The sequence below is a fragment of the Agelaius phoeniceus genome, chromosome 17 (assembly GCF_051311805.1).
Source record: "Agelaius phoeniceus isolate bAgePho1 chromosome 17, bAgePho1.hap1, whole genome shotgun sequence".
Taxonomy (NCBI): Eukaryota; Metazoa; Chordata; class Aves; order Passeriformes; family Icteridae; genus Agelaius; species Agelaius phoeniceus.
The window spans coordinates 533863-551231 of record NC_135281.1 but is presented as its reverse complement, the minus strand read 5'-3'; the positions used below and the strand labels follow the sequence as shown (position 1 = coordinate 551231).

The 17369-nt window shown below is 40.0% G+C and overlaps 1 protein-coding gene across 1 annotated transcript; it reads left to right on the top strand.

The window, feature by feature from the left end:
• Nucleotides 1-1401: 1401 nt before the first annotated feature.
• On the top strand, nucleotides 1402-14866 carry LOC129127629 (copine-1). Its single transcript, XM_077187243.1, has 4 exons — nucleotides 1402-1560; nucleotides 13693-13820; nucleotides 14308-14486; nucleotides 14786-14866. The coding sequence occupies exons 1-3, from the start codon at nucleotides 1527-1529 to the stop codon at nucleotides 14440-14442; spliced, it is 297 nt and encodes a 98-aa protein (XP_077043358.1). The 5' UTR covers nucleotides 1402-1526; the 3' UTR covers nucleotides 14443-14486; nucleotides 14786-14866.
• Nucleotides 14867-17369: the final 2503 nt, after the last annotated feature.

Sequence of the window (17369 nt, the reverse complement as noted above, 5' to 3'; positions counted from 1 at the left end):
AAAATGAAGACTAGTTGTGTAGCAGATGACATTGAAGGTCTGCCTTTTAAAAATATATGTGCTGCTCAGTTCCACATTGCTCATGCTGTCCCTAAAGTCATTGGCTATACTCGGTGAAATCAACAGCTTGTTTTGCTGAGAGTATTTTGGAATGCTGAAGACTGTAGACTCTATAAAAAGTGTATGTTTCTAGTTTCTAGGCACACCAGTGGTGCATTAAATGTAAATAATGATTATGGTTTCTTTATTTTGTTTCTCCTTAGTCTTCTGCTGTGGTGGTTCCTAAGTTGCTGCTTGTAGCAAGTGCCGTTGACCCTCAGCAGGTTGTTCAGAGGCACTGAACTGTGTTGGCCTTCTGATCTGCAAAACTGAAACTACTATGTATTATGGACCATTTAAAACCTCTGGTTGGCCAATAGATCACTGTTTGAGAGCAGTTGGTTTAGGTTCGTTATTCAGATACATGGATTAGACCCTGAAACAAAGGATTGCAATTCCTGTTCAGTATGGACTCTAGTGGAAGAAAACAATTAGTTGCTATATTTGCTAATTGGTTAGAAAGAAACAGTTTTGAAACTGGACATATTAGGAAACATTTAGTTGGAGTTCAGGGAAATAGACAAATTAGTTTTATGTCGGTTTGCTGCTTTAGATGTGCATGTCTTTGAAAAGAAAATGAGATGCTAAATTCTGTTGCTGTAAGGTTTTTCATAAACTCTGCTTTGGCCTGGAGGCAGAGTTGCCAAATACATTTGGTTGTCTTTGCTCTTTTCCAGGTTTGCTGATGCTGCTTGCTGCTCTGTGGCTGTATTTTTTTTCATGGCTTTGGGAATACTGAGCTAGAGTTTGTGTACAGAAGGAGAGGAAGGGAGGCTGTTTAACGCTTCTGCAGGAAGAGTAACTTCAAAGTGTTCTCTTCCTATCTGTTTTTTTGCAGTGAGAATGTGATTGCAGTTCAAAGATTTGTTTTTTCCACAGTCTGGATTTTCCATGGAATGAAAACCTGTTGGTTGGTAGTACGCACATTGATTTGTGGCTGTGTACTGAAATCCACCTCTCTTTCCCTATGTCATGATCAGGTAGGTCTAACTGTGGCTAGTTTTCTATACAGATGACATTAGTAATTTTCTTGGAGCTTTGTTACTAAGTGGAATGTTTGGGTGTTGTTTGTGCAAGGAGTGTTTCCCACCTCCCTGACCTGGATGCTTTTCACTCCTGGCTATAAACACCAAAAGAAAAAAAAAAAAAAAAAACAAAAAACAGCCCAGTTCTTTTTTGGTAGCTCCAGCCTGAACATGGGTGTCAGATGGTTTGGCTGTGATTCCTTTCCCTTGCTGGTATTCACTTCTGTGCGGATTCCTTTGTTATCATTCTGGGTTTGTTTGTGTATTCACAGCATGGCAGCTTCGGAGAGAATTAGCCAGATGAGTTCTACCTGAGTTCCTTTACTGCTTCTGCAGAGGCAAAGCTTACTCCCTTGTGGCTATCTTTCTTGTGTGTTCTCGTGTCTACGGCCTGAAATTCAAATGGTCTTACCTAGTTGCTTCCCAAATACCTTAGGTAAGCTTTCAGAAACAGGGAATGTGTTTTCTTTCACCATGAGTTCCACAAAATCAGTTTGTAACTCTGCATTTGCTATTCTCACATCAGTTTCACCATTTTCCTCAACTTTTGAGTTCTTTTGCTATGAATCAGCAATGAATTAGACCTGGTTGATCATAGTCAGGAAAAACTTTGGGGCCTGGAGTGGGGATTGCCCTTACGTTGCAGAGTACACAGGAGTGCTAATTTAATTTCCCTGTTAAGTTTAAAGCCAAAAAGTAAGGACTTTTAAGGCTTTTACAGGGAAAATAGGAATTAATCATGCCTAAAACCATCTCTGGCATAGTGTGGCCTTTTGGGCTGGTCACTACTTCAGGAAGGCTGGTGACACTTACAGCTCTTTGTGTTGTAGTTACAGTGTGGTTAAACAAGGAATCGATTGGATTGTATGAGTCTGATTTCTGACTGTCTAAAGGAAGGGGGAACTTCCAGCTAGCAATTTCAGAGTTTGGAACAAATGGTTTAGTGTCGACTGTTTTCCATTGAATGTGAATATGTGGATGTAGCACTGCTCTATGTGACAGTAGAAAGCTTAGAAATGCTTTCTAGTCACTTAAGCAAATTTGGGGAGGAAAACAGTGATATAGTCAGAACCTAGACTACTTCAAGAATTCCTTTTAGATAATTTTGGTTGAGTGCCTTTTATGATGAAATTCACAGGATCTCTCTCATTAAAATTTGAAGCCTCTGTGTAGCACCCATTTGTTTAGTGACCTTGCTGTGGTGGCATTTGCCAGAATGTGCTTGTCAATGAGCTTTTTATGAAACTTCTTTGTTTTCAGCAGTATAGTCAAAGCACTGCTACTTGTTTTGATGGGAGGATGGATATGGGTTGTGGAAAGTCCTTGCTTGTTTGATCAGGAAGCTGAGCTCTGAAGTGAAAATGATGGTTGCCAGTACTTTTTCATTATTGGGCAAATGTTTCTAATACAAGGGCAGAATTTATAAACCATGTGTGTTTGAGCAACACTAGTGCAGCCAGCTATAAAAGTGAAGAGGCTCATTAAAAGTAACATTAGACACTGGCAGTTCACTGACTGAATGTATGGGAAATCCTGTTCTTTAAGGAGGGGAGGCAAAGTTATTAAATACCACAAATTCATCTGTCTAGAGTTCCCCCACTAGATTCCATTGTTGCAGAGCCAGTTTTCTGTGTTGCAGGTCCAGTCTTACATGAATACATGAGAGTGTTTTTAATAGCACTTAGAGATCCCTTCAAATACTGACTTGAGTGCTCCTGGGAGGTATGTGTCCAGAGTGGTGGTGGTATAGCTAATTTGTCTCTCAGTAACCAGTATGCAAGTGGCAGAAAGTTTTCATCCTCACTTTAAGGGGACTTCAATTTTATCATCAGAGATGAGGCAGTAGGGGGGAAATTGAAAGGTTGAGGCCAAACCATCATGCTTTAGCTATAGTGAAAACAACAAGTGTTGCACTGATCTAATGAAGAATGGACATGGGTTCAGAAACTTCAGCACTGAGTTTGTGTGAAAAGGAGCACAATAAATCAGTGACTAAATACTTACATTCTTAAACTGATCTGAAATGTAAATTCAGCTGTTATGATAGAATGGATGAGATAGGTAATTGATCTAAATGAGTTGCTGTTAAACAGTTAAACTTGAGCTCTGCAGAGTCTTACGTTTTCTTAGATTGTAAATCAGAGTATTTTTGATGGTAAGTCTTTTTAAAGTTTTTTTTTTAAGACAACTGGTAGTTGTTATCACTTAAGTCAGCATGTATATTTATTCTGGATGCATCTCTTCAAAAAGCCTTCCAGGTAGTGTGGAAAATTACATGCACAACACCATGACCTACTGCACAAATGCCCTGAATTTTTTGAAGGCCTTTTTTTGTCATCCAAACACTTAGCCCGAACTTTGGGTAACTGACACTGTAGTTTTGTTAAGCCAATAACCCAAATGGCGCTTCTTCCTTGCAGCGCAAGCACTGCATTGTGCTACTTCTTTGAATGAGTAGGCAGTATTTGGCTACTTTCATGTCTCCAGGAACAGAAGACTTTGTAGTCTTTTCCTTCTGCGTGATAGCTTGTGTTACTTTTTGTATCAAATCTTGTCATTAGCTAGGTCTGTCAAAACAGCTTCAAGCAGAAGCGACAGTAAATTTTCTGAAACCTAAAATGCTTAGTTTTAAACTAAACAATAAGTGAATGTACTATGAATCCTAATGAATCTGCAGGTAATGTATCTATATGAAATACCAGCTATTTCAGTGCAGTGACTGGAATGAATATATAACCACAGGATCACTTAATTTTGTTATTGTGAAAGGTGAGAGGAATCCCTGTAACTGTGTTCTGTGCCAGCCATGGTGTGGTGATGTAGAAAAACCTTCTTCTCTGTCTTGTTTAGATTTGAAGAAGTAATTTAGGTAGGAAGAACCTGCTTTTTGAATTTCTTTGGGCAGCTCACAGATACTGTTTTAATATTTTTGTGCTTCTCAAATCCCCCTGCTACTGCATTAGGTTCACATAAAAGCTCTGAATCTGTGATGGACAAATGACTCTGGTGCTGAATTCAGTCTGATGTTTGTCCTGACTGCTGCCTGGTTGAGACAAGTAGTGCTCTGCAGTTTGTAATCTAAGTTTGCAGGTTCCACCTAATGGTGATAACTCCAAGTCTCTCTGCTTAGAGGGAATATAATTTCATTATTTTGTAGCTGTTAAATTTACTCTAGATTTTTCATCAGAGAGGTTGCTTGGAGAATTTGGTCTGCTTCAGTTCAGTCATGTTTCTTACAAGTTTATTGAAACTTTTCATTTCTTTTTGAGGAAAGAAAGAAGGTCCCTGGTGGGAGTTGTAGGGGTTTTCAGGTGCTTGGCTTGCAGAGATGTGCTTTCTCAAGGGTGTGGAACACCTTTGTAGCAAATTCAAACCTAATGACGACAGATTTCTTCAGGGTATAGATTAGAAACTATTACAGTGTGTGTACTGTGGACTGCAGACATGGAAGAGCATTGAGGAAATAGGTGTCTGCCTGCATTTGTGTAGTCTCTTCTCCCTTAATGCAGGAAGATTGTGTCATCATTGAACCCACAGTTGTAATGGGTTTGTGCTTTTGTGAAGGCACACTGGCAGGAGAAGTTGGATCTGGAACAGAAAGGGAACATGAGGTTTGTTTTGTGTTTGTGGCCTTTAAATTGTTCTATTGCTAGTCTGAATGGGCAAGAGAAAAAACAACTTTTAAAATCTCTTGCCGTATCCTTCCCTTTATCCTACTTCCTTAATATCAGGCTTTTGTGGTGGTGGTATTTTATTTTTTTGTTTGTTTGTTTTGAAATATCATTATTTTGTAACAGATTAGAATGGAGAAGTTAAGATGTTCATGTTGTAGGTGGTAATCATTAGTGACAGAAAATAGAATGAGTGTGAATCTCTCTTAAAAGGGAGCATATACTCAAAAGCAGAAAGAACTGAAAGAGTATTGGCAATTAGGCAGAACTTGCAATGAATAAGTCAAAGAAATCAATTTCCTGGGAGTACTCCAGAATTAATACTAAGGTTTGGGATTTTTTCTGAATCATATTTCATGAGCTAGATTCAGTATTAAAGTCTATAAAGAAGAAAGCCTGACTTATATAATCTGAAGGGGTAATGTTTTTAAAGTGTGAGAAAATGAAAGGTTCTGCTTTATGTCCTTACTAATTTTTTTAGGCAAGAGTTGTCACTGTGCCATAATAACTTCAGGTTGACTGGGAATAGCATAAAGAATTCCTCTGTAGTATTTAAGTCTTTTCTGGCGATTATTCAACAAGTGCAGTGAAAAGAAGCAGGTATGACAAGCTTGTCATTTATTAAATGGCTGTTGATACAATGTAGCCACCAAAATTCTTATGTGAATTTGATACAATAGCAAAGATCAGTAAAATGTATTGATGGCATATTTGTATTTAAAGTCTTACTTTGAACTCATGCTGTTAACACAGTATGGACTAGTCTAGATAGATGGATTACTGAATTTCTGCCTTGAAGTCACCATGCTTAGTTTTGGAGGTATGGGTAAAATTATATCAATGTAATATAACTACAGGACAATGGTACTATAGTTCAGATTTCCAGAGTTTGGGAAGGGTAGAGGTTGTGAAGGGGAAAGCAGAATGAATGCTGAGGAATCACTTTAAAAATCATGGGTGCATGTAAGTAAGAATTGGTGTGTGGAGGTACTTGCTGGTGAAGCTGCAGTGTAGTTGAAGAGCCAAAGAAGAGGAATATGGTGAAGTCTTTGATCTCAGTGTAAGGAGTTTGGATGGAAAAATGGAAGACTGAGTGATAGACAACTGGATTTACCTGGGGAATGGGACAGAATGTTTATGCCTGAAGTAGAAATAGCTGGAGTTTAAGGGAAAGAACAAGACCTTACTGGAGAAAGGCAAAGATGATTGGCAATGTAAAATATGTGTTTGGGGTTGTTGCAAAAGTCTGTGTGGTTGAGATGTTAAGTCTGTTTTTCAATTAAGTTGTTCTTCAGGTTTCAGTAATAAATACTTGAGAATCATGGTGAGGAGAAGGAAAAAGCAGATGACTAAATATGAAAGGAATGGGAAAAATATCTTACTTGGTGGGAGGAATCAGTGAACACTTTTAGGATTGCAGTTACTATTGTAGTGTAAGTCCAGTGGCTGACTCCAAAGCTCTAGCCTGTGTTAAGTTACTTTTTCAAGGAAATGGGTTTTGCTATTCTGCTATTAAATCCTATGAAGAACTTTGAAATGTTTTCTTTCTATGAAGAATTTGGTTTAGTAATACGTTTTGCTTAAGTCCAGGTGTTAATTTGAAACCTTTTGTAATTTAATATGTTCCAAATGAATATTTTAAATAGTTTCAGTTTTGACCTATCAGTTGCTTATTTCTCAGAAAAGTGGAGAATATATCTATAGTGAAGGCATGCATGATCATTTCTTTGAGTTTATTGGTTGTGATTAAGGGGCATATTGGTGGTTTACAAGTTAACAGTGAGTGTTGTACAGGTGGAAAGGTGAATTTGTAGAAGGTACTTTTTTCCCCAGAGCTGGGACTTGTCTCTTGGGTAGGGGGGAAGCTGCAGTAAAGATGAACTGATTGAAGTTCCTGTTTTCATTTTTTCCTGGAAATTACCAAAATTACCATGCCAATTGTGATTGTTTGGCTTGGTTTCAGCTTTTTTTTTTTTCCCCAGTGTTCTAAGCTTGTTATTTTTGTTATAAATGGGAGCTTTACCTCCTCAGTCAGTTTCTGGGAGCTTCTTGGAGGTTAGGTTGTTAGAGCTTGTACCCGTTGGCTGACTTTGGACACACCGCCCCCCCAACCCCCCATTTTCAGGGTAATACTGGAGCTTCAGTGTTCATGTGGAGACAGCTCAGTGGATAGAGCCAGGTTGTACCTTCCTGCATGTTTAGCGGGCCCATAGGTCTGCAGTGGTTAATAAAGTGTTTGATGAGGCCTGCAGTCCAGTTCTGAGCTCAGAGGCTGTGCTGGGGGTCAGCACAGCCTCCACCTGACCCTGCAGGAATTGTGTCTGTCCTCCCTGGGAGCTCTCATCCCGGGAATTAAGGCTGGCTGATGAACCATGGGCACTCTTTACCAGGACTGAATCAAGTTGACAGCGGTTTGTTTAGAAAGTTGTTCTTCATGGTATTCACCATTCTTTTATTACAAGAGATGCCTTTTGTTTCAGGTTACGTGTCAAATTTGTAAACAGCAGTTAATTAACCCCTTGTATGTATGGTGACAGCTTGGAACACAGTGTGGAGAATATGATTTATTCCTTGCCTGTAGCAATGGTGATCTTAACGCATTTGCATCCCTGTTGCAAACCGCCACAAATAATGAAATTATAGAAAAAATTGCAGCCATTTATATTTTCTGCAGAACATCTCCAGCCGTGGAATGAGGTTCTGTGGCCCATGAAAGAGCTGAAGTGCTGGAAAAGGCCTGTATTGACTGATAATTTGTGGACTGTGATCCTTCTCATTAGATTCCCTTACTCTCAGTTTAAAATAAAGATGCATTTTAGTGCATCTTTACAAAACTAGCTATATGATTTCTTTTAGAGCCTTTTGGTGTTCAGGAAAGAAGGATCAAATGATAACTTTTATTCTGATAGCATTCAGCAAGTGATCCTGACCTCAGCGCTAGGATCAGTGTTGTAATATCAAAACCCAAAATGTAACAAGCTGCCCTCTCAAAATTGAACTAATAATAAGAGAAAGCATTGCTTCTGCTGGTCTGCATATTTTGGGATCACAGCAGAAAAAGGGAGGAGTTTTGAAAAAAGTTGGCTGATAACCGAAGATGTGGGATTAAACTAAGCAATAGACAAGGGGGAGAGGGTTTTTGATAAGTGCAAGATTAATTAATGGAGATGCTGTGTTACATGTGTTGGGTTAATTTCTTGAGATGTTGGATAGCAAAAGGCTAAGATGATGAAAATTGCAGTAGGGACATCTTGCAGGCGTGATTGCTGACAGTTGTGCTGGGTTTGTAAGCAGAATGTAAGGCAGGAGTTATGGCCAATCCAGTACAGAGTAAATTTTTTGGAAATCAGTTGTTCTGGACCATATGCATTAAAACTAGAAGTTTGAGTTAAACAAGGTCCTAAATTAATGTGTAAAAGTTGGTGTACACTGCAATAGAGCTGGTTGGGTATTTTGTACAGTATTTAATGTGAATTTATTAGTGTGTTTAAATACAAAAATCCTGTGGATTTTCTTGGGCTGAATCCTTGCTTATATTTCATTTTATGCAGAGCAACGAAACCAGGCTGACCCACGAGACTTGTATTCAGTGATAGTACTACCATTTTCTCTCAAGAAGATAGCACCTCCTGCCACTGCTAAAAATACTGCTGATGGTATTTGATGCCATGAAGTTATTAGATTTTTTTCTTCTTCTCTGGGTGACTGTGGCTACTGTGACTTGCCATGCTGGGGTGATCACAGTGCCCCTCTTGCCCAGTGCTCGCTGTCTTCACCTCATCCTCCCAGCCTGAAGAGTAGCCTCTGGCCTTAAGGCTCACTGAGGGATGGAAGTATATAAAACAATGTAATTCAATAATTCTCACCTTAGTGTCCAGCACTTGATCCTTAGTTGGCTAAATGGTGGCACTCGTATAGGAGGGGTAAGTAAAGAGTTTATTTATGCTTCAGGCACCCATATGTGGCATTTTGGGGAAATGCAAGACCCTCCAAAGTTCTGAACTGGGACAGTTAAAGCCTTCAATCACACTTGGTTTGGAGTTTTCTTCAACCATAAGTGTACAGTTCTTTCTTCTCTTACAACTGACTTGCTTTAAGCTTTGGTTAAGCTCAATCACTAGAGGAATAATAAATTTAATCTTATAGACTTGTAAATGTGTTGATTTTCTTTACGTTGGAATTGTTCTTTTTTGTGTGGAAGGAGGTTGCTTTTTCTGCAGAAATGTGAAAAAATTGGAAGTTCTGAAATACCTATATGAAACTCCAGAAAGTAGCAGGTAGTTGCTTATTCTTCTGAGTGTGTAGCATAGATGTCCTATGTAATTTTCCTAGAAAGCAACTTTTTATTTTTCATCTTGGTTTGATTAGGACTGTATTCATTACTGCTGTACTTCATTTCAGTGTAGAAAAATTCTATTGAAAAGTTGAGATTTATCTTTTCGTATGTATTGTACAGCTATTGGAGTTTATGATCATCTTTACAGGTAAAAGCTGGTATGCATAGTAAAAATGATTTTGACTTTTTAAACTGGACCTCAGTTTGGTTGTCTGAGCACTTCTTAAAGTGTGCCTAGTGTGGAGCCATTCTGTGTTTTACTTAAACAAGTGGGAATGGCATCCAGTTGGGCAGTGAAAGACTTCGCTGAAATATGTGCTTGGGATCTTGCAGATTTCTGTGGATAGTAGTGTTGGTAGGGATAACATGGGTGATGTATTTTTTTTCTTCAAAATGTGGTGTTATATCATGTGCAATTCTAAATAAGAGCAAAAAATAGAGGTTGCTGATGGATCTGAAGCTGTATGTTTGGAACTCTTCCCTTGAAGGAGTGTACAGAATTTGACTCGAGATGAAACTTCACAGGTGATACCTCTCACCAGTAAGATCCCCAGGTTGTGGGAGCAGTGGATCAGATGTTTGTGGCTATTGTCCGTATAATCGTCGATCATGAGGGTGTAGCACAACCTCAGCTGTATTTTACAAGCTCTTTCAAGCAACAGCACTTACATGGTGGCTTGCTTATGGTGCCTTTTCGTTAGAAACTACTATGATGGGATGTACCCAGTAGGTCAGTTTTCTGTATTTTAAAGAGAGTTTGAATTTATTACTGCTTTTGGAGTTAATTTTCACCTGGTAATCTGAATTTCTGTGGCTATATTAGTTTTGATACTTCCAGACCATGCTGTACTTTAATGAACTAATGGCAGTTGGAGGTTGTTAAACTGTTATTGTTGCAAGCTGATCAGGATCAAGGTATAATAAATTCTTTGTAAATTAAATGTGATAACTTTGTGGAAAGTAGTTTGCTCTAGCTGCTAGTTTTCCTTTGGAAATATCTGCTGTCTTCTGTAAACCAGAAGATTCAAGTAGTAGACATCAATATTAATTATCAAGGGTGGTTGTGAGGGGAAAAATAGGAAAACAGTGCATTTTAGAATTTCTGAAACTGTTGGAAAAATTTGTGTTGCAACAAATATAAATAATATTCTGTCATTATAAATACTGTTGTAAGTCTAAAAACTAAGTTTATTTTTTGTGTATGAATGAATACAATAAGTATGCTCTATGAAAATTCAGTGAAACAACGTGAAATGTGGTTTTGAAATGTTGATTCCAGTCTGCAAGCTGAATACAGTTGGTGTTCTTGAATGCATGCTGAGCAAAAAAAGGACGGCTGTTAATAAAAATAATAAAACCTCAAGTCCTTTCAGTGTAATTGCAGCAAACTGTTATGTTTAGCCTGAGATCAGAGCCTTTGTACACTGTTTGAGCTTAGTAACCACTAGAAGATTGTTCTCTGCTCATGTGTCTATTCACAGCACTGGTAAGTGGTGAAGTGTTACTGCTCTGACAGTGTCAGCACTTAGTGGTGCTGCAGTGCCTGTCCCTGGCAGTGAGCTGGCATGTGCCAGCGTGGCAGCTTGGAGTAATGACGTGCCAAGATGATGTTGCAGCATTGTGTGGAAGTGGAGAAAGCATCATAGGCTCCAGCTTAAGGAGGAACAGGGTGGGGGGGTTGTGTTAGGTGTGGCGTATTTGAAAACTTTTGGAATTGTCACTTCTCTTATAGGAAGATAACTGGGACTCTAGGGAAAGAAGTGGAGAGGAAAGTCAGCTGATAAATTTCACATAAACTATTCACTTTTTTATAGAAAGAGAGATGCAATCACTATAGTTTACTATGAGAAATGAAAGTCAAGTCTAGAAATCTTACTTTATGGAGGAAAAGAAAAAAATTAAGTCAATATTATCATAATGAAATCCTGTAAAAAAAATCAAGTTGGAGGTAGGTTTTCTAATTGGTGAGGAACTTCACTATTTTTTCTTCCCATTCAGTTTTTTTGGTTTTTGGTTTTGTTTTGGTTTTATATATGTGTGTCTGGGGATGAAAATATGTTAAGCTTTTAATCTTTCTAAGCTTTTCAAATGCAGGCAGATTTCCAAGATTTGTGCTGCTCAGTTAACTGCATGAGCAGGGTAACTGAGCAAAGTTGCTTACCTGCAGACTAAGCAGGTCTTCAGGCTTGGCTGAAATAGATGCTGTGTTTTAGCAGACCAACTACTCGTTGCTCTTGCTGCTGGGATGTCTATAACCAGGATTTTCTTCTGCTGCTATTCAAGGGATGGACTGATACTGTAGAACACCATACAGTGTGTTTGGGTAGCCACAAGGTGAAAAGAAGGTTGTGTGGGCTCTTTGAGGGCATGCATAGGCAGTAATCTATAAATAATTGCTGGCTGAGGTTCAAACTGGTGTCTTCATGTTAATTTTTTAAAAACATCTGAATCTGTTAAGGAGCTCTCCCTCTTTTCATAAGGATTCAGTCTGTAGTTGTTAAACCTGTTTTCTTGTTATCTCCCAAGTTGGTGAGGAAGGGTATATGGCCGGTTAGGACAGTTCCTGCTCAGCTACTCCAAACAGCTGGCCTGCTTTGTTGTGTCTTGGTGGTTATGTGCATCAGTGAGTGTCCTGTGATCTCCTGATGGAGCAAGAGGATATAGTGGGAAAGGATCCCTTGTAGTTTGTGTATGTCCCCAGTGCTTCAGCAGAACATCTGGGCTGTATTTCAAGGGAAATCCTATGCCATTACTAAATCTAAAACAATCAGATGAGATAGCCTTCTGGGTATTAGGGTACTGGAAGTCAAATCTTTGAAACAGTGGAGTATTTTCATAATTTCATTGCTGCTGATCTGGAGAAGAGATTCAGGTAGCAGATAAGAGGTGATTGGGTTTGAGGAAGAGGTGATTGGGTTTGAGGACTTGTGTCCCTTCACCTCCTGGCTTCATTGTGTTTAACAGTTGCTATCTCAAACTCTTCCTTTTTGGTGTCTTTGTAACATGGAATAAATATATGTGGGCTTGTTCTGTATGCAGCTTAAGATCTGCAGTAGCAGTTTCCTCCCAGAAAGGAGCCACTGCTGACTGGGGATGCTAAAGATTATGGGGAGCTGTTTCTTTGAAGTCAACTTCTTAACTCCTGATGCTTTGAGCTCTAGTGGGGAGGAAAGGTACCTCTTGGCTAGTACAGAACTCTCTGCCTCTCAGAGGCAAAATGTTGGCAAAGGAGCCCAGACTGGATGTCCTAATCTTGTTGTCAAATAGTGGGTGTCAAACAAAGTTTTGTTGTTGTCTGTTTGCACCTGTGTGGGTCTGGGAGATGAAAGCTGGTCTGGTAGGACAATATGTGTCAGTAAAGAATAAACTTGATACCTGTGACTTGCAATTTTACAAGAAATGTATTTATTAAAGTCAGTGATTTCTTTGTGAATCTTGGGGTTGAAGGCAACTGAGAAAATGGATGGCTTCTGCCACTAGTTTTCACAGCTGACCACCAGACCACTTCAAACAATTTTTAAAAAATATTCTGGTGTTAAACCAAGTGATGATGATGACCTTAGTTTAATGCTGCACTATGATTGTCTTTGCCTAAAGCTTTGCTGAATTTTACTGAGTGCTGGTTTTGTCCTGTCAATATCACGGAGCACCATGCACTGGCGTGTTAAGTGACTTCGTTAACATTTGTCCAGGGTAGATTGCTGACATGGATGTCCAAGGGATTAAATGTTATACAATAAAAGCTCATCTCTTTGAGTTAAATATATTCACCCTGCAAGTATGAGGAAGCCATGGGGTACTTGGGTACTAAAAAGCCAAAGCAAGTATTTCCTTATTTTCCAGACTTAGAAGAAGAAGCTTCTCTATGAAATAATCCCATTTAAAGCTCTAGTCCTCAAACTGTCCAGTCTCTGACAGTCTCTGAAATGTTTTGGTGCTTGAAGGCTTATTTTCTAATTCAGTTTTGAGAATTATAGCTGTTCCTCAAACAGAAACGTCTGCAGTTTAATGTCTAATAAAATTTAGTTATCCCCTGTTTGCGGGATGATGTTGCGGTGTTTTGGAAGCCAACACGGCAAAGCACGGGGGCTCTGTGGCTCCCGTGGGTGAGCAGGGGGAGCTTTGGCAGTGCTTTCACCGCGTGGGGCGACTCTTCGGCGCGGGGCGGTGGCTGCGGCGCTGGCGGGACGGAGGTCCCGGTCCCTGTGCAGGGCTGTGAGCGGCGGTCCCGGGGAGGGGACAACAGGCCCGGCCCTTTGTAGAAACCTGAGGCAGCAGCACGCACCGAGGCAAAGAGAAGGGCTCCTGCGGGGAGAGCGGGAGCAGCGGGGAGAGGCCGGTAGAAATAGGTGAACTCAAGAGCCGAGGGGCGAGGCGGGCCGCAGTTGGTGCCCGGCTGCGCGGAGGTACCGCGCTCCTCCGCACCCGCCTGGCCCGGGGCGGGAGGGGCTGCGGAGCGCCGGTAGCCGCGGCCCCGCCCCGCCCGCGCGTGCCTCGATCCGCCGCATCGGGGCCACGCGGGGGCCGGGCCGGGCCGTCTGACCCTGTGCTCTGCCCGCAGATGGCTGCGTGCGTGTCCCGGGTGGAGCTGGCCGTGGCCTGGCGGAGCCTCCTCGACGGGACCTGAGCTCCAGGTCGGACTCCCTCTGCGTCCTGCCGCAGGACGCGGGCGATGGCCGGTGGGCTGAGGTAAGAGCGGCCCGCGCGCTGCCGGTGGCTGTACAAACGCTGACTCTCCCCTTTTCCATCCCGTAGGTTTTCCTGGCAGGTGTGTGAAATACTTAATTCAGATTTACGATTGGTGAGCAGTCACACTGCCCACACTCAAACCTTCAGTGTTTTCTTTAATTGCTGACTTGTTTGCTCAGAGTTGTATCAGGAGGCTCATTTGCCTGTAACGATGTGACTTGCCGTAGAGCACAAGCTCCAGAATACATCGTTTCAGCAGTTTTTTCCCCCTAGTTTCCAGAATTTTCCCATACAATAGCGTTTTTCAATACCATTTCCTTTCTCGGTGAGCCATCGGTCAGCCCAGTGTGTCACTGAGCATGAGGCATGGTGCAGGGTGTGTAGCCTTGCTGGTGCCTGTGTCCGCCTGGTGCAGGTAAAAAGCTGTGTGGGAGAATATGGGCTTGTTACTCATTGTCAACAGCTTTGCTCCTGTGTTGTTTTGCAGCTAGATCACATGGAAGAGGTCAAGAACTGCCAAGACCCTGAATTCTGCAAGAAACTGGTTGTGGACTACTACTTTGACAAAGTACAGAAGCTAAAATTCAGCGTGTATGATATTGATACAAGTCCTTTGATTTAAATGATGATGACTACCTGGGAGGGATTGAGTGTGCACTGGATCAGGTACGTGTAGACGTGTTAAATGATGTACAAAATAGCAGCGAGAGTTGGCTTTATTATGAAAAATGAAGTGAAAATGTGCTTTGTCAAAGGCTAAAGCATACTCAAATTTGAAAACACTGTTAAACATGTTCGTTTGTGTTACCATTGAATGTGGTTAGAAAAATGATTATGTCGATCACAAAGCAAAGGTTAGAAATACATGTATTTTGCAATTAATTGCTTAACTTAGGAGGCACTTCAAGAGTATTCGTTCCTTTTTGTCTAACATGATATTTTTATTATCTGTCTTCTAACCTTAGGTTGTGTCCAGCTCAGTGTTCACCCAACTGCTGGAATTGAAGCAGGAAAAGCCAGCAGGAAAGGGCACTATTACGGTAGATAAGGTTTTTGTTTGAAAAAACTCTCTCAATATGTTGTCTGGGATAAAGTGGCTTTTCTGGTTTCTTGTCAGTATATATTCAAGTGCTACATATGTACAGGAGAGAGATATTGAAAAGAAATTACAGTTTCTTTTATGGACAAAATATAAGCAAAACTCTGTGATTTCTTGTTTACATTTTTTCCCCCCCTATATTTCCATGGCAGGGATTTCAGCAGAGGAGATTAAGGATACCAGGGTTGTGTACCTGGAAATTGAAGCCCAAAACTTGGACAAAAAGGTATTGATTTTTTAAAAAAATATCTTGCATACTTCTCTAGTAATTTCATTTTGTGCCTTTTGGTCAGGAATCTCTGTGTTTGCAGACATTAAGCTAAGCCAGTAATCCATTTGTGAGCAAAGGCTTGCTGTGTTTTGTGTTATTTACAGTGGAGTAAGTTGGAGATACAATTGCATGTTGAAGTCCACAATGTCAAACTAGAAACTCAACTGCCAGGTTTAGGTTTTAAGGTATTATTTTGGTTTTGGAATATTCTGTATATGAATACCAATCACTTATATAATTGTCTCAAGCGAACTGATATTTCAGTAATTTTGTTAAAGAAGAAAAGGTGGAAATTTAGGTGTTCTGCTCAATTTTATTTTAAGACCAATACAGGGATTTAGTCACCTAACTCTCAGTTAGCAAAATGATGCGATTTGTAGGGACAAAAGTGGTTTGAGGAGGAGATCTTTGAATTGAAGCTTATAAATACTGATGACTTACAGAGTGCAGCAGTTTTTAAAAGGAAAATAAAAAAGGAAAGAAAATTAATGCACAGTTTGTTTTGACTTCATTGTTTTTTGAAGTATTGTCTACTATTTAGTTAATTATTTACTCATTTTGGTAAAATATAGAGGAGGCTGATTACTTCTGGGTTTTTGTGTGCAGGATTTCTTAGGTAAATCAGATCAATTTCTGGAGTTTAACAAGCAGAGCAATGCTGGAGCATGGCAGCTTGTGTATAGAGCAGAGGTAGAATTTCCACACAGTGTTTTCCTTGAGTTGATCAGACAGCTTATTCTTACTCAAAGTGAGAGAGAGTCCCACTCCTGGTCATGCTTTGCACCAGTTTTGCAGAGAAAGTATCCTATAAAAAGGTATTCTGCTCACTATGGCTGCAGCAAATTGTTTATTTGCTGCCTGGTGACTGGATGGAGCTACCTGAGTAAGGAGTCTGACCACGGACAGCAAGTGAGAAGAGGGTCTCTCTTCCTTCTCATTGGTGTTGAGCTTGGCTGTAAAATGTAACTTCACTGAGAGCATCAAGCTTTTATTTCTTGCAGAGCTGTTGCTTGACCATTGATACGTGCCAGGATTGAACTGGTTGAAGCTATTCTTAACTTGCCATGAAGAGCCCTCATGTCATCATTCCTTGTGAGTTGCATGCTGTATTCCTCATGTGACATTATGCTGTCATATTTTTAAGGTCATTAAGAACAACTTAAATCCATGCTGCAGGAAGTTCAGTTGTTCCCTTGCAAACTTTCTGTGGTGGAGATTTTAATAAACCTATCAAGGTACAGCCTTTAGAAATTGTCTTTGTTGTTCCAAGTCATCAATTTTCTGTTGATGCTAACTATGAGTTATCAGGTTGTCTAGTCATATTTAAGTTGTTAGATTGCCTTTCTAGAATTGTAGTGCAGCAGATAAGGGATTATATGTCTGTTTTTAAAAATGATGAGTTGTCAAATCGAGAAGTCGGGAAATGCAGAAGTGGCACGATTTCCAATGATTAGTCATAAGAAAAATTGTAACTGTTTTTTTTACTATTCTGGCCAGGGTTTCAAGTTGAGCTTTGGTGGTGGTGTCTTGTTTGGTTGGGTGGTTGGTTGTTTTGGGTTTTTTTCATTGTGGCTTGCTAGCACTGTTTCTAAGTTAACTGAGAAACTTGCAGATATTGGACAAACTTAAGCACCTTGGGATACTAACACAGAGAGGTCTTTGAGGTATCTGTCAGATTTATCCACTCAAGAGACTGGAAGGTTTTCCCAACTCTTTTTCTATCTTTTTCAAGTAGAAGTTTAGTTTTGTGTCAGAATTGCATTCCCCTGTGGTCTTGTATATGATAATTAATCTCTGTGTCCCTGGCTTGTGGAGGTATAGCAGAACAACTACATATTTTAATATGTTTCTACAAAAGAAAAATCTGATAGCAACTTAATATGTTAATTTTTCTTCTAAGCAATGCATTGATAATTTAAAGGCATTTAAATACATAGATTGTTCTGTATGAGTGTAATTTCTCTCTACTTTTCTAACACCTAAATGCTTTACATTTGCAGAGTTTTACTTCTTCATCCTCTCTCTGAAGAAATCTCATGCTGAAAGCTTGATATGGAAGATTTAGCAAAATGCATGCATGCTAATGTTGTTCTTTGTGCAGTATGGTAGTTCCTAATAATTACTGAGATTATTAACCTGGAAATAGGTGTTCAGGTGTTGTCTTGGTGTAAAAGACAGG

What these genes read in the sequence shown, in the direction of transcription:
- LOC129127629 (XM_077187243.1), top strand. Translation starts at nt 1,527, where the DNA reads ATGGTCTTACCTAGTTGCTTCCCAAATACCTTAG. An exon ending in TTGCTTCCCAAATACCTTAG is followed by an intron (nt 1,561 to 13,692) that starts GTAAGCTTTCAG and finishes CTCTGCCCGCAG; the next exon opens with ATGGCTGCGTGCGTGTCCCG. An exon ending in GCGATGGCCGGTGGGCTGAG is followed by an intron (nt 13,821 to 14,307) that starts GTAAGAGCGGCC and finishes GTTGTTTTGCAG; the next exon opens with CTAGATCACATGGAAGAGGT.